The sequence below is a fragment of the Petaurus breviceps genome, unplaced genomic scaffold (assembly GCF_028583685.1).
Source record: "Petaurus breviceps papuanus isolate PSGF00001 unplaced genomic scaffold, PetGlider_PUasm1.0 186, whole genome shotgun sequence".
Lineage (NCBI taxonomy): Eukaryota > Metazoa > Chordata > Mammalia > Diprotodontia > Petauridae > Petaurus > Petaurus breviceps.
Genome location: NW_027185798.1, coordinates 22,271,431 through 22,286,263, shown reverse-complemented (window position 1 = coordinate 22,286,263; position 14,833 = coordinate 22,271,431). Strand labels below are relative to the sequence as shown.

The 14,833-nt window shown below is 45.7% G+C and overlaps 1 protein-coding gene across 1 annotated transcript; it reads right to left on the bottom strand.

Moving 5' to 3' along the window:
- Nucleotides 1–8,443: 8,443 nt before the first annotated feature.
- Nucleotides 8,444–13,429, bottom strand: ALDOC (aldolase, fructose-bisphosphate C). Its single transcript, XM_069089807.1, has 9 exons — nt 13,283–13,429; nt 11,736–11,897; nt 11,410–11,621; nt 11,230–11,284; nt 10,897–11,057; nt 10,623–10,706; nt 9,831–10,005; nt 9,149–9,348; nt 8,444–8,969 (listed from the first exon to the last, which is right to left on the bottom strand). Exons 2-9 carry the CDS (start codon nt 11,845–11,847, stop codon nt 8,874–8,876), a joined length of 1,095 nt encoding a protein of 364 aa, XP_068945908.1. The 5' UTR covers nt 11,848–11,897; nt 13,283–13,429; the 3' UTR covers nt 8,444–8,873.
- Nucleotides 13,430–14,833: the final 1,404 nt, after the last annotated feature.

Below are 14,833 nucleotides of genomic sequence, written 5' to 3'. Positions count from 1 at the left end.
TGCTGCTAGGTGTATTGTCTTCCCCCTGGACAATACGCCTAATTGTTAGTGGGGCCAAAGAAAATGGATAACCAAACCTGCCTCAAAGTTAAAAAGAACCAGGTTCAAGTCCAGCCTTTAACAAATGACTCAAGAACCTGGGAAAGTTAACTTTTCAATGGCCGACAACTTTCTCAGCCAGTAAGTTGCAGTGATCCGAACAGATGGAGAGTGTTGATTCACCAGGAATTCCATACACAAATGGGATCACGTCTTAACCCTCCACATTGCTAACCCACCCCACCTACAAAAATTTATGGCATTAGTTTCCTTTGTAGCCCCCTCGTACTGTGTCCTATTGGACTCAGTAATTGCCTTGTTTGTCCTTCATTCTTTAAGAGGACATCAGGAAGATGAGGCCATGACTTACAAATGAATTGGATTTAAGTGAGGGAGGGCTGTGGGAAGTCACCAGTCTCACTTTCTCCTCCAGAGCCAACTGGGTCCAGTGGCAAGAGGTAGATCAGGATGACTAGAGATGGCTCCCACAATTGTCTTAGAGAGTGTATCAGCAAGCACCCCAGCGTCCCCAAGGTGTCTGCCAACACAGGTTCTTAGATATGCTTTGATAAAGGAAAGCAACTCAAAATGGGTTAACAAGCTTACTTTAATCAGTCAAATATGTATCGTTTACCTCGTTCAGGGGAAAAAGGTCAGCACCCCGAACTTCAGAATATACAGACAGAATTATCAAGACAGAGAAACAGATCAAGTAGACAGTTTCCAAACTGTCCAACTATTACATCCATACCAAATCAACATCTGGGTTTCAACATCTGGGTTTTTCAAAGCCGGGGGGCTCTGGACAACGGCTTCCCAGAATCCATATCAAATCACAGAACACTTCTCAAAGTGAGCCCCCAAAACAAAGCCTCACATCAGGGCTTATATAGCCTTCTCCTGGCTCAGAGAATGTAACAACCTTATTGACCTACTGGCCAATCAAAAAGTATCTACTGAAAAACAAGCCTCCCATCCCAGGCTCCAGGTGCACTTTAGCCTAGGGGCAGGGAAGATCTTTAAATTTACATTCCCATTACAGAGAGTTAAGAAAGGTCTGAGTTTCAATCCTGCCTCAGAAACTGTGACCCTGTGCAAGTCACTTAACCTCTTTCTGCCTCAGTTGCCTTATCTGTAAAATGAAAATAATAATACCCAACAGAATTGTGTGAGCCAAATGTGATAATTGTAAAGTACTTTGCAAATCCCAAAGTGCTACATAAATATCTGTTATTCAGCTCTGAACTACCACCTCATCAGATTGGCTAATATGGTGAAAAGAAGAAAATGATAAATATTGAAGGGGATATGGGAAAATTGATACACTAATTCACTGTTGGTGGAGTTGTGAACTAATCCAACCATTCTGTAGACAAATTTGGAATTATGCACAAAGGCCTATAAGATTGGGTACATCATTTGACCTAACAATACACTCATTACTAGGTCTGTATCACAGAGATAAAAAAAAAAAAAAAAGGAGGGGAGGACAGGACCTATATATACAAAAAATATTTATAGTAGCTCTTTTTTTGATGTCAAAGAGTTGGAAATTGAGGGGATACTCGCAAGTTGGGGAATGGCTGAACAAGTTGTGGCAAGTGATTGTGATGAAATATTACTGTGCTATAAGAAATGATTAGCAGGATGCTTTCAGAAAAACCTGGAAAGAATTTCATTAACTAATGCAAAGTGAAGGTCACAGAACAGGAGAACATCGTACACAGTAACAGCAACATTGTACAATGATCAACTGTAAATGAGTTAGCTTTTCTCAGTAATATAATGATCCCAGACAATTCCAAAAGATTCATGACGAAAAATTCAATTCACTTCCAGAGAAAGAATTGATGGATTCTGGATGCAGAAGGAAGCATAGTATTTTTCACTTTCTTTTGTGTGTTTATGTTCTTTTGATCTGTTTTTTTTTTCTCACAACATGACTAATATAGAAATGTGTTTTGCATGACTGCACATGGTATAACCTGTATCAAATTGCTTACCATGTCAGGGAAAGGAGATTAAGAGTTGGAGCCAAGAAGATCTGTGTTCAAATCCTGCCTCAGCCATTTTACTAAGTGTGTGACTCTAGGCAAATGTCTTGGCCTCTCTGTGTCTCTTTCCTCATCTGCAAAATAAGGGAGTTAAATTCAGTAACTTCTGACTTTTTTCCTCTCGTTCCTTACCATGAGATCTCAGAATTTAAGACTAGCAAGGGACTTTAGTAAACATCAAGTCCAATCCATACTTGAAAAATAATTCTCACATAATTCCCAATTAACAAGCATTTATTAAACACCTACTGAAATTGAGTTGGTTACTAGACACTGGGAATACAAATAATGAATGGAAACAGTTTCTGCACTAAACTCATATGATTCCAAAGAAACAATATGTATACACATTAGAGAGATACATGTAAGAAGGTTAAACATAAGAAAGATACAAAATAAATATATGGGATGAGGGGGCGTGGCTACCAAACAACTAGAGGAACCAAGAGAAGGCTCATGAAGGTGGTTTGGCCTTAAAGGGAACAAAGGGTCTCCCAAAGGCAGAGGAGAGGAAGGCTGGCATTCTAAGCATGGAGAGCAGTTTCTGCTGAAACCTGGAGGTTCCAGATGGATGTGATGTACAGGAGACAGCAAGAAAGCCAGCATAACTAGATTATAGATTGTGTGAAGGGAAGTACTATGTAGCAACCTGGAAAATAAGCCTCTACTAGATTGTAAAAGGCTTTAAATGTCAAACTGAAGTGTGTATTGTAATGGTTATTGTGCTGGACTTGAATTCAGAAAGACCTGGGGTTGAATTATGCCTAAAGAGTAAGACCCTGGTCAAATCACTTAAACTGTTAGCCTCAGTTTCCTCGCCTGTGTAAGGGGGATGACAATACCCACCAGGTTGCTATGAAAATCAAATGAGATAATATGTGGGAAATGGTTTTCAAACCTAAAACATTATAAAAATATAAGTTATTTATCATCATCATTGAAGTAATCAAGAGTTTCTTGAACAGACCTGTTCAGAGCCATTCTTCACACTTGCTGATTTAATAGCTATAGGATGAATAGACTGGAAAAAGGAGAGATTGGATGCAGAGAGACCAGCTATGAAGCTATTGAAATAATCCAGGTGAGAGACAAAGGTGGCCTAAAGTAGGGTGGTTGTGCTATGAGCACAAAGGAGGGGTTGGATTCAAAATGTATTGTGAAGGTAATCATTCCTTTAATAATATCTTTTAAATAAGAAAATCCAGGAGGACATAATAGAAAAGAAAATTACATGTAAAATAACTGCAAAATGCACAAAAATACCTGGGAGTCAGTCTACCAGGTCTAACAAGACACTCTCAAGACTGTATATAACAATAATTACAAAGCATTCTTTAAAGAAATAATGATTTAGTTTGAGGTATATTTATTGCTCATAGTTGGGCCATGCCAATAGAATTAAAATGCCAATGCTACCCAAATTAACTTATAAATTTAGTGCTAATATCAATCAAATAATCAAGGAGTGGGGGGAGCAGAAACATTTACTAACCATCTACTATGTACCAGGATGATTTGATCCCCACAGCAACCGTGGGGGTAGATGCTATATGATTTTCCCCGTTTTGCAGTTGAAAAGTCAGGCAGACAGAGATAAAGTGACTTGCACAAGGTCATGTAGCTAATGGTCTTTGAGGCTGGATTTGACATTAGGTCTTCCTGATCTTTTCACTACTCCACATAGCTACCTACTTTATAGAGCTAGCCAAAGTATGAATAATTTATTTAGAGAAATAGGTCTAGAACCTTAAAGAATTTTATATCTTTTGTTGTTTTTTTCCTCAATTCAATAACAAAAATTTCCATATTCAAAGTAGAACAGAAAAGATGTAAAATTATGAATCTAATATAGTTTGCCTTTTATTTTTAAATTTTTTAATTTACTTTTAAAATTAAATCAAGTTTTTTTTATTATAAGAACCTCTTTTCTCTCCCACCCCCTTTTCCCCTAACTGAAAAAGAAATAACAAAATTCTTACAACAAATACATTGTTGTTATTCAATCATGTCTGATTCTTCATGACCCTATCTGGGGTTTTCTTGATCCTGGAGTGGTTTGCCATATCCTTTTCCAACTCATTTTACAGTTGAGGAAACTGAGGCAGACAGGGTGAAGTGACTTCCCCAGGGTCACACAATTAGTAATTGTCCTAAGTTGAACTCAGGTTTTCCCGACTCCAGGCCTAGCACTTTATCCACTAAGCCACCAAGCTAGTCACCCCCATAAATTTGTAGTCAAGCATAACAAATTCTTCAGAGTAGTGGCAGCCAGGTGAAGTCAGTTCATGGAAGACTTCCCAGGTTCCTCTGAAGCCATCCCATCACTTCTTACAGAGAAATAATATTCCACTACATTTTTGTCTTGTAACATATTTATCCATTCCCCAATGGATAGATACTCTTCCTGTTCTCCATTCTTTGCAAAAAGTACTTCTACAAATGGGTCTTTTTCTTCCTCCTTTGTTCTCTTTGGGATATAGCCCTAGCAGTGGTGTCATTGGGTCAAAAGATGTGGTGTGTCAAAGGATATAGACATTTCCGAATGACTTTTGAGACGTAGTTCTTTTTTTTTTTTTTTTTAAAGCAATCGGGGTTAAGTAACTTGCTCAAGGTTACACGGACAGTTATTATTTCTGGGTGTGGTGCTGAGTGTCTGAGCCCAGGATTCGATCTCCAGGTCGTCCCAACACTGGAGCCGGTGCTCTTACTCGCTGAGCCACCTGGCTGCCCCTAAGCAATTGGGGTTAAGTAACTTGCTCAAGGTTACACGGCCAGGTGTTTCTGGGTGGGTGCTAAGTGTCTGAGCCTGGGATTCGATCTCCAGGTCAGTCTGACACTGGAGCCGGTGCTCTTACTCGCTGTGCTACCTGGCCGCCCCGAGATGTATTTCTAAATTATGCTTCATGATGGCTGAGACCAATTCATAGCTCCATCGAAAGTGCCCCAATGTGCCTGTCTTCTTAACCCTGAAGGAAAATTGGGGTGGGGGGCAAAAAGTAGGAATGAAGAGAGAATAGTATTTCCTGGCATCAAATTCCATTATAAAGCAACAATCCTCAAAACTATGTAGTGTTCTATATCAGATAGCTTGCTCTCTTGGGAAGAGGGGAGGGGGAAAAAACTTGGAGCTCAAAATCTTATGTAAAATGAATGTTGAAAATTATCTTTACATGTAATTGGAAAAAATAAATTACTATTTAGAGACATCCACAAAAAACTATTTTTGGTATCGACCAAAAAAAGAAGAAATGCAGATCAGGGGAAGAACAAGAATCAAAAATAACAATAACACAGTGACCCCATGCTTAGTAAACCTGAAAACATAAATTATTTGGGAAGTAGTTTGGCCAAAAAAAAGCAGATTTAGACCATCTTATGCTATATAACACTTATCGATACATGGAGGTGTGATCTGAACGCAGGTAACAGGCAGTTATTTATTAAGTTTTCATTATATGTCGGACACAGGGCTAAGTGCTGCAGATGCAAAGAAAGGCAAAAGAAAGTTTCTGCCTCCAAAGAGCTCAATTTCTAACGGTGGAGACAACAACATAAACAACTATGTACATACAAAATACATATAGTGTGAAAAAAAAAAAAGGGGGAGGAGGGCTAATGCCAGAGGGAAGGGACTCACTGGGAGAGACCAAGAAAGGTCTCTAGCCTAAGGTAGGGTTTGACCTGAATTCTGAGGGAAGCCAGGAGGTGGAAAAGAGGAGGGAGAACATTCCAGAAGAGGGCACAGCTAGTGAAGATGCACACCATGAAAAACAATGCGAATGATTGAGAGGAGGGACCTTTCATAGCTCTTGCCAGCAGAACACTTAATCCAGCAAGGACAGAGGCATTCATAGAAGATAAAATGAATGGCGTTAGCACATGCATTTGGAAAATTTGGCATAAACAAAGCAACTTAGCTTAGATAAGAAGGAAAATTCAATGGTAGTTGAAAAGGAGAATCTTTGCATTAAATATTTCTAGTGACAAAGGATAAGAAAACAATCCTTAAAAGAATTATATACTGCTAACAAATGCAAGATTATGCAGATCATCAACAATAAGAGAAAGGCAAATTGCAACAGTTCTTGAAGTTTCCCCTGAATCCCTAAAAATGAGCAAAAATAACGAAAAACTGAAATAGTCACTGTTTAAGGGGCCACAGGAAGACAGGTACAATAATACAGTTGGTGGGACTGTGAATTTTCATTGTTGTTCAGGAGTTTGACCCCATTTGAGCTTTTCTTGGCAAAGATACTAGAGTGGTTTACCATTTTCTTCTTCAGCTCATTTGACAAATGAGGAAACTGAGGCAGACAGGCTTAAGTGAATTGCCCAGGGTCACATAGCTAATAAGTGTCTGAGGCCAGATTTGAACTCAGGAAGATGAATCTTCCTGATTCCAAGCCAAGTGGGCTCTATCCACTGTACCACCTAGCTGTCCTCAAACTATTTTAGCCACAAAATGATTGGATAAAATACTCTGGTATAGTAAGACCTTTCTTCTCCCTCCTTGGGGTATGGGGTATATGCTTAGTAATGGGCTCTCTGGGTCAAAGGGTATAGAAGTTTTAGTCACTTTTTAAGCATAATCCAAATTGTTTTTCAGAATGGCTAAAATAATTTAAGAGAAAAAGAAGCAAACTCAAGTAGACAGTTGGGTCTTCAAGTTAGCATTTTTCTACCATTTCCATTTCTGAGCTATGGTTCTACTCATATTTTGAGCCTGATCTTTTCCTCAATAGAACCAAAATGTAGGGGAAAAAATTTAGAAAACCACCTTTTGTTAGCAATAGCTTTCCTCACCAGCCTTACTGGCACTATTTCTTTTATTGTTAATTAGGAAACATTGTCATTGTCATATACAAGGAACAGAAAGGGGATTGTATATGAAACCACGATTCTCTAAAAGACAGACATGTTAACATTTGTATCCCAACTGTCCTGTGTGGCTATGTCTTTCTTAACTTCGTTCCATCCTCTTCTGTTTGACACTACTCCCACAGGGCCATGCCATACTCAGTCACTTTGTTATTTAATCTATATATTAAAAAAAAAAAATCAAGTTCACTAGTGAACTTTCTATGCATCCACATCAGGCTCTTTAGAAAACTCTCCTCTTTCCTTCTCACCATATTGTTTTATGACTTCTACAGAAAAAAAAAGTACTGTATTTGGAGTCAGTGAGCCTGGGTCCAAATCTTCGTTCTGACACTTACTACCTGTATAAGGTGCCTGTGTCACAGTGGACAGAGCACTGGGTCTGGAAGCAGGAAGAGGATTCAAATCCTGCCTCAGACCCTTACTAGCTAACCTGTCTGCCTCAGTTTCCTCACTAAAATGGTGATAATATCAGCACCTACCTCCCAAGGTTGTTGTGAAGAGTGGTATTTCTAAAGTGATTAGCACAGTGCCTGACCCATCTGTTTCCTTCCTTGGAGGAGTCATTTGGTCCTCCCCGGCCTTAGTATCTTCATTCATAAAATGAGAGGGTTGAACTAGATGACACTTAAGGTCCCTTCCCACTCTAACCTATGATCTCCATGGTCTAAGAAGCCCAATGGGTTCCTCAGTCTCTTGATCAAAGAGGGACTGGTTATGTTTGAAATGATGGGAACCTTGGGTGAAAGTGCCCACTCCATTTCAAGACGGAGACAGGAGAAGGAAACCATACAGAGTCTATGTTCTGGATGAGGCCCAATTCCAACCAGTCTGGTGGTTCTGGCTGGAGATTGTCCCCAAATGAGACATATGCAGAAGTTTGAACTTGGCAAGAACATGGAAAGACATTCAGCAAGGATGAAACACTTAGATGGACACGTAAGACCTCTCTTCATCATCTGTCCTGGTGGCACATCCAGCCAGAAACTACATCAATGCTCAATTAATTCCATGGACCAATTCTGCCTCAAAGACAGTTAATCGTCTTTTCAGGGGCAACTACCCTAGACTAAATGGAGTTGATATTGCTCTTACCATAGTCTAACATATACCCTAGATGTTTGGAGAGCACACTTCAAAGGAGTTAGGGAAATAAAGGGTAGGAGGATCCCATGGATTGAAATACTAGAAGTGAGCCCAACTTCATAGACTTAAAGCTGGGAAGGACTTTAAACATAATTTAGTCTAAAGTCATCATTTTAAGGGATCAGGAAACTGAGACCCAGAGAGGTTAGGTGAAACCAACCAAACCAAAGAACCAACAAGTATTAAGTGAGTCAGGATCTGAATCCAATGTTCTGACCCCAAATTCAGACATTCCCCACTAGCCTATGTTGCTACAGGCAGAGAGGGAAGAGGGAAGAGAAGGTGGGTAAGGGCAGGATAGAGGAGACCCACAGACAGACAGAGACTTCTCCGGACTTCACTAACATTTATTTGAGGCACTACACAACACAGCCACGTGGAAGGTGTGGCATGAACTGGGGCCCAAGCCCATAACCCTGGGAGGGGATGAGAATCCAGGAAGAAGCTAGTGAATCACGGATGTAGCAACTAGGGGGATATCACACAAAGACAGTGTGGGGGAGTGGGAACCCAGATATCCTGCTCAGATCCAGCAGCCCCTCACCCAAATCCTCCTGTCCAGCCCCCAGGGGCTCTCCATTTCCTCCCTCCCCAAGGCATAATACAGGAGAGCAATGCTGGGGGTGCTTGAGCAGAGGGTGGACAGAGTGTTATTCTCTCTGCTCTGCATAGCTATTTGGTTCATGGCAGTGGCTACAGGTAAAGCTTAGTATGGGTGGCATGGGCTGGGAATAGGAGTGGCCAGGGTTCACAGCCTCAGTAGGCATGATTAGCAATGTAGAGAGATTGCCCAGCTGCCCCTGCATCTTCTCCACCTCCTTCATACTTGCCCTGGGCAGCAAGACCATTCACCTGCAATACCAATGGGAAGGAAAGAGAAATCAGAAAAAACAGCCCCCACTGGTAAATTCATACCACCCAGTGCCCAGAGTCGCAGAGCAAGGCACCTTCTGGATGAAGACCCACACAACAGCTCTGCCATCAAAGTTGAGGTTACCACCTACATGCCTACTCCTTTCCAGCAGCCTCACCTCTGCCCGTTTGATGAACTCTTCAGTGGCAGCACTCTCATTGTCTCTCTGCCCACGCCAGGCGCTGAGAGCAGAGGCTTGCAGGGCACGCCCATAGGAGAAAGTCAATGCCCAAGGCCGGGGGAGAGGACAGCGGTTAATGGCGTTGAGGTTGATGGAGGCCTCCTCCTCACTCTGACCTCCAGACAGGAATGTCACACCTAGAAGGGAGGGGGTCAAGGGGATGGAGGAAGGAAAAGATACTGGATGGTCCTCCTCTTTTCTCTATTCGTGTAGGGAGCTTCCTTTATGGATTCAGACTAGTAATGTCCTATAATTTGTAGGCTAAAGAGAGCTTGTCTGGGGATAGTGGGAGATTAAATTACTGCCCAAAGCTAGCCAAAAACAACTGGCCACAAAGCCAATGTATCTCAGAGGGAAGATTTGAACCAATGCCTTCTTGACCCCAAGACTGGCTCTCTATTATTAACTTTGCTATATTACTTCTCATTCCCCCCTCCCCAAATCAGAGACTCCTTCAGAGGGTAACAAGGTATGGGGCCCAGGCATAATCTAGTAATAATCTAGAGGGTCAAGAGATGAACCTCAGGATATTCTGCCCCATGGATCCTAGGACAGGCCTGACTGACTTTGGGAAGTCACTTCCTCCAGCTCAGGGCAGTATGGTTAGGACCAGGGATACCTGGGACAGCAGGAGGCACAGTTCGACGTAGGGCAGATACAGTTGCCATGGCAATCTCCTCAGGGGTGTACTTGAAGGGGCAGGCATGACCAGGGGTCACCATATTGGGCTTGAGCAGTGTCCCTTCAAGGTACACATGATGGTCACTCAGGGCCTTGTAGACAGCAGCCAGGACCTGGGAGAGACAGGAGAGGGAGGGTAGTCCCCGGGCTTCCAGATCTTCTCCAGACCTCCAGACTCACATCTGGGGTATATTTTTCTTCCAAGGGGACTAAATGGAATCATGACATCCCAAGGGCCGGCAGTCTCCTAAGCATCTGTTATACTCTGGATGCCTCTGAGCCCTAGCTCATGACATTTCCTATGTCTTACTCATCCTTCAAATACTCTCCCCTCCATGAGGTATCTCCCTGATCCCCCTAGGAGGTAATGCCTTGCCTCTCCGCCCTCACATGACCCTTTCTGCTACAATTCTCACATAAAACTAGATTAATACAGTTGTATCTGTGCCTTATCCCCTCCCTTCCAAGACTGTAGGCTTCTAAATGTTCTGTCACAAAGCTCTTCACACAGTAGGTGTTCAATAAATGTTTGTTGTGGCACTCTCTAAGCTTGCTCATGGCCTGGCTCAAGTTTGATTTTGGGGAATACTCCACCCTGGCCCAAGCTAGTGAGAGTCCACTTGTGGATTCAGACAGCTGGCCAGAGCCTGCCTAGAGAGCAGGTGGGCACAGATGGAGATGGGAGTGCCCTGGAGGGGGGGGAGAGTGCTGGCACCCAGGCTGAGCTTACCTTCTCAGTGACATACTGGCATCGTTTAAGATCATGGTCTCCATCCGGCAGGATCTCGGGCTCCACAATGGGCACAATGCCATTCTGAAGGTCAGGAGGAGGAAAGCAGCTCAGGCTAGAGCAAAGAGTGTCCCTAAAACAGCCTAGGTGGCCCATAAAGTCCTCCATCCCCCCAACCTGTCCATGATCACAGATCCCCTCAGATGGAAGGCTCTTCCTCTCAGCCCAGGAACCAAGGTACCTAGAATGACCCCTACACAGACATATACACAACCTGCTGGCAGATGCTGGCGTAGCGGGCAAGCACGTTGGCATTCTCCAGGATTGCCAGGGGAGAGGGCGTATGATCACTGATCTTCAGCACACAGCGCCATTTGGCAAAGTCGGCGCCATCCTTCTTGTACTGGGCGCAGCGTTCAGAGAGCCCATCTAGCCCTGGGGCCACAGTGTTAGTATTTGCTAGCACCTCGACCCCCTTGCCCAATACTACACCAACCCTTTTCCACCTGCCCACACATGTTCATTCCAATGCCCACCTGCCACCCACCCCTGCAGCCCTGACCCTCCCTACCCCTCAGGCACCCACATTGCTAACAGTTCCTCCTACCTTGTGTGGTGGTTTCACCATCAGTTCCAGCCAAAGCCACCACACCTTTATCAACCTGTAGGTCATAGAGGAGAAAACATGGGTGAGATCAAAGACAGGAACAGAGGGCCCCCCTGTGGCCCTGGGAGAATATACCCACCCAGAATGGTCCTACCCTATCTCAGGACCCAGCACTCATACCTTAATACCCACAACAATGCCCTTGTCCTGGATGGTGCGGACAAAGGGCACCCCATCATCGCCCTTCTGGTAGAGGGTCTCATGGAAGAAGATGACACCCCCAATGCATTTCTTGATCCTTCCATCAGCACTGAACAGGACCTGACGATACTGCCTGCGGTTCTCCTCTGTATTTTCCACACCAATCTGGCTTAGTCGCTTGGCCATACTGCCTGTGGGTGAGCAAGGAGGTGGTAAACATTGACCCTATTGCCCCTCCATTCTGTGATCCTTGCACCACCACTGTGCCCTTTCCCCTCCCACCATGAACATGGGCTCCCACCTACCTACTGACTCATCAGCTGCCAAGATGCCCTTGCCCGGAGCAACAATGCGAAGGGCAATGTCCGACAGTTCCTTCTTTTGCTCAGCCGACAGGGCTGGGTATACGTGGGGCATGGCGGCGGTCTTCTCTCCTCTTGTTAGGTGAAATTAAATGGCTTCTCTCACTAGAAGGGTTGGCAAGTATGTGGGAGTCAGTGGCCCTCCTTGGCCTGGGTCCTAGGTACCACAGCAATGTATCGTTCTTTGGCAGTACACAGCCTAGGGGGCCTCATCCCACATCCATCTCCCTCTGTCCCCAGTGGGCACCCTTCCCAGCACTCTGGATAGCCCTAAAGGGAGGGGGATGGGTAGCCGTGGGAAAGCACACCATCTTACAAAACTGCTTTCTGGGTAGCTCAGGGCTTGTGGGGGAATAGGGAGAGGCAATGTTATTCCAACCAGAAGTTTGGGCCTCAATTTTCTCATCTGTAAAATAGTTTGGATTAAATGATCCTCATGATCCCTTTTACCTCCATTATCTACGATGCTATGAAAAGATGTACCATGTCAGGCTGTCAGAACAGGATAAAGTGAGAAAAATCCAATGTCCGCAGCCCCACCCCTCCCTTTTTCCTTGAAGGGGTAGGTTGGGGCCAGTGGCATCTCTGAGCACTAGCTGCTGCCTCCCTTGCTTACAGCAAATGAGACTGCTGCGCCAAATGTCTATTAGAACAGATCTTGGGGTTCCCATCTGCTCTGGGGAAGAAGAACCGCCCAGCCTTTTCTCTGAAGGGGATGGAGGTAACGGGGTTCGAGGAGATGGTTAGGAGATGGAGTGTGCTATTCTGGGGCATTTCTTCCCTTTCCTAGCCCTCTCTAAACCTCCTCAGATGGAGCGGGCTCAAGTAAACAAAGACACAGACAGATGGGGGAGGGGAGAGGTGAAGGGTTAGAGGAGGACCATTAAGCCCCCAGGATGTATGTCTCGGGCAGGGAGGGAAAAAGGAGTGGGCGGCGGTTGGTTATACAAGAGATGGGGAGGGGTCAGGGAGAAAGTGGCTTAAAGGAGATTAAACCCGAGGCACGAAGGTGGGAAAGACGCATAGGGGAGGTTAAGGTGGTGGGGAAGGGGCTGAAAAGGAAGGCTGGGGATGTCGATGAGAGGAAGAGAGGCCGCGGAAAGACAAGCACGAGTGAGCCCAAACTGGGCAGGGAGGGAGGGGGAAGAACAGGGCTAGCCAGAAGCAGCGGAGGGGGAGGAAGAGGAGGAACGAGCCCAGGGAAGCAGAATCCCGCCGTCTAGAAGGCGCTGCGGGCCGCAGGTGGGAAGCCTAAAAAGGAAGGATGCCGACAGGGAGGGGAGAGCCTGAGCCAGTGAGTGGCTGGGGAGGGAGGGACAGAGCGGACAGAAGCCGCGTGGCTGGAGGCCGAAGGGGCTGGGAAGGAAGGAGGCTGGAGAGGCTGGGGCGCCGTGCCGTGCTGCGCAGAGCCGGGCCGAGCCTGGCCTGCAGGGCGGCCGCGGGCGACGAGGCAGAGCCGCAGCAGCGCAGCGCCCAGGCGCGATCCTTACCCCAGCCAAGTGCGTCCTGCGCAGGGTCCGGGAGTCTGGAGAGGATCGGCCAGGGGCTCCCGGTAAAAGAGGCTGCAGCTGCCGCAGAGCTACGTGACTTCAGTGGGGGAGGAGCCGGCTCCGCCCCCTGCCCGCCTCCTGCTCGGACCAGCGCGGGGGGGGGGGGGGGGGCAGAACTGAAGCTGCTTCCCCCTTCTTCAGGAGGGCAGGATAGGCTGTTGCTGCTAGATGGCCCTGGGTACCATCAGCCTCCCTATTCCCTAGGCTCGTCTGCCCTTCCCCCATTCCACACCGCACCAGACAGGAGCATCCCTCCCCCACCTCCTCCTGGCAGGGGTGGGTGAAAGAGAAAGAGACCCATTTAGTTCCACCAGGCCCAAAGCCCGGGGACAAGTTGTTCAGTGCCCAGCACAGCGTAGGCACTGAATGGGAAGGACTGGCCACGCCACAGTGGCAGCAGAGGCCTGGCCTCCTGAATGGGCCTCCTGACCTCCTACCAAGCAGAACTGAGAGTGCTGCTGCCAAAGCCGGCCTCACATTCCCTCAATACAATAAGCACTTATTAGGTGCACCTCAGGGGCCAGGTACCACCACCCTGCCCTCAGGGAGCTTCCATTCTACTGCAAGGGCACACAGAGGGATACAAAGTTTACACAAAATAGTATAGAGACATTTAAAAAGCATATTTTTAAGTTGGAGGTAGGAAGTCAGTATAGGTTCTCTGTAGAACAGGGTTTCTGGGCTGTGAACTGAATGGAAGGATGGGGGCATTGAGAGAAGGCATTCTAGGCCACATGAGTAAAGATATCACTCGTGGGGCAGCTTAATTAATGGGAATGTGTGAATGGGGAGAATAGGGAAGATTGGGGAGAGAGCTTGGAGGCAGCTAGCCCAATGGCCTCCTTTTACAGTGAAGCAACTTATCACTGTAAGCTCCTCTGGCACATCTGGCAGCTCCTCCAGGCCTGGTCCAGGCCCTCCCACCTCTCATCTGAACCATTCCGAAATCGTAGCCTCCTAAACCTGGCCTGGATATTAGGAGTCCTTCATAATCTGGCTCCTTAGCACTCACTCCATTCTGGGCAAACTGATCTCTGCCATTCTTCCATATACAAGTCCATCTACCACTCTGGGGTCTTTGCACTGAGCACTCCTGCTCCTCAGGCCTCACCAGCCTGTGTTTGTCTGGGACTTCTTTCTCTTTTGGGCCTCCCCAGAAGCCCATTCCTGGGATAATCTCCTCACTCCCTTACAAGCCCATCAGCCTACAACCTCCTGGTCATCAACATCTAAAGCCATGAACTCCAGACTGAAAAGGTTACCCATAAAGAAGGTTAGGGTTGCTTGGGGGACCCCAAAATACCAACACGTCGGGTCCTGCCAAATGAATTCAACTCAAGTCTTCTCTCAGCCAAAGAAAAATAAAGTTTATTAAAAGTTTGCTTGTATTGGACTTGGAGTAAGCCTGTGCCAAGCCCCTGGACTAGGTATTTTCTCTCCACTTCCCTCTCCCTCTTCAGTTTCTGTCTCCCCATTTTCATATTTGAATCC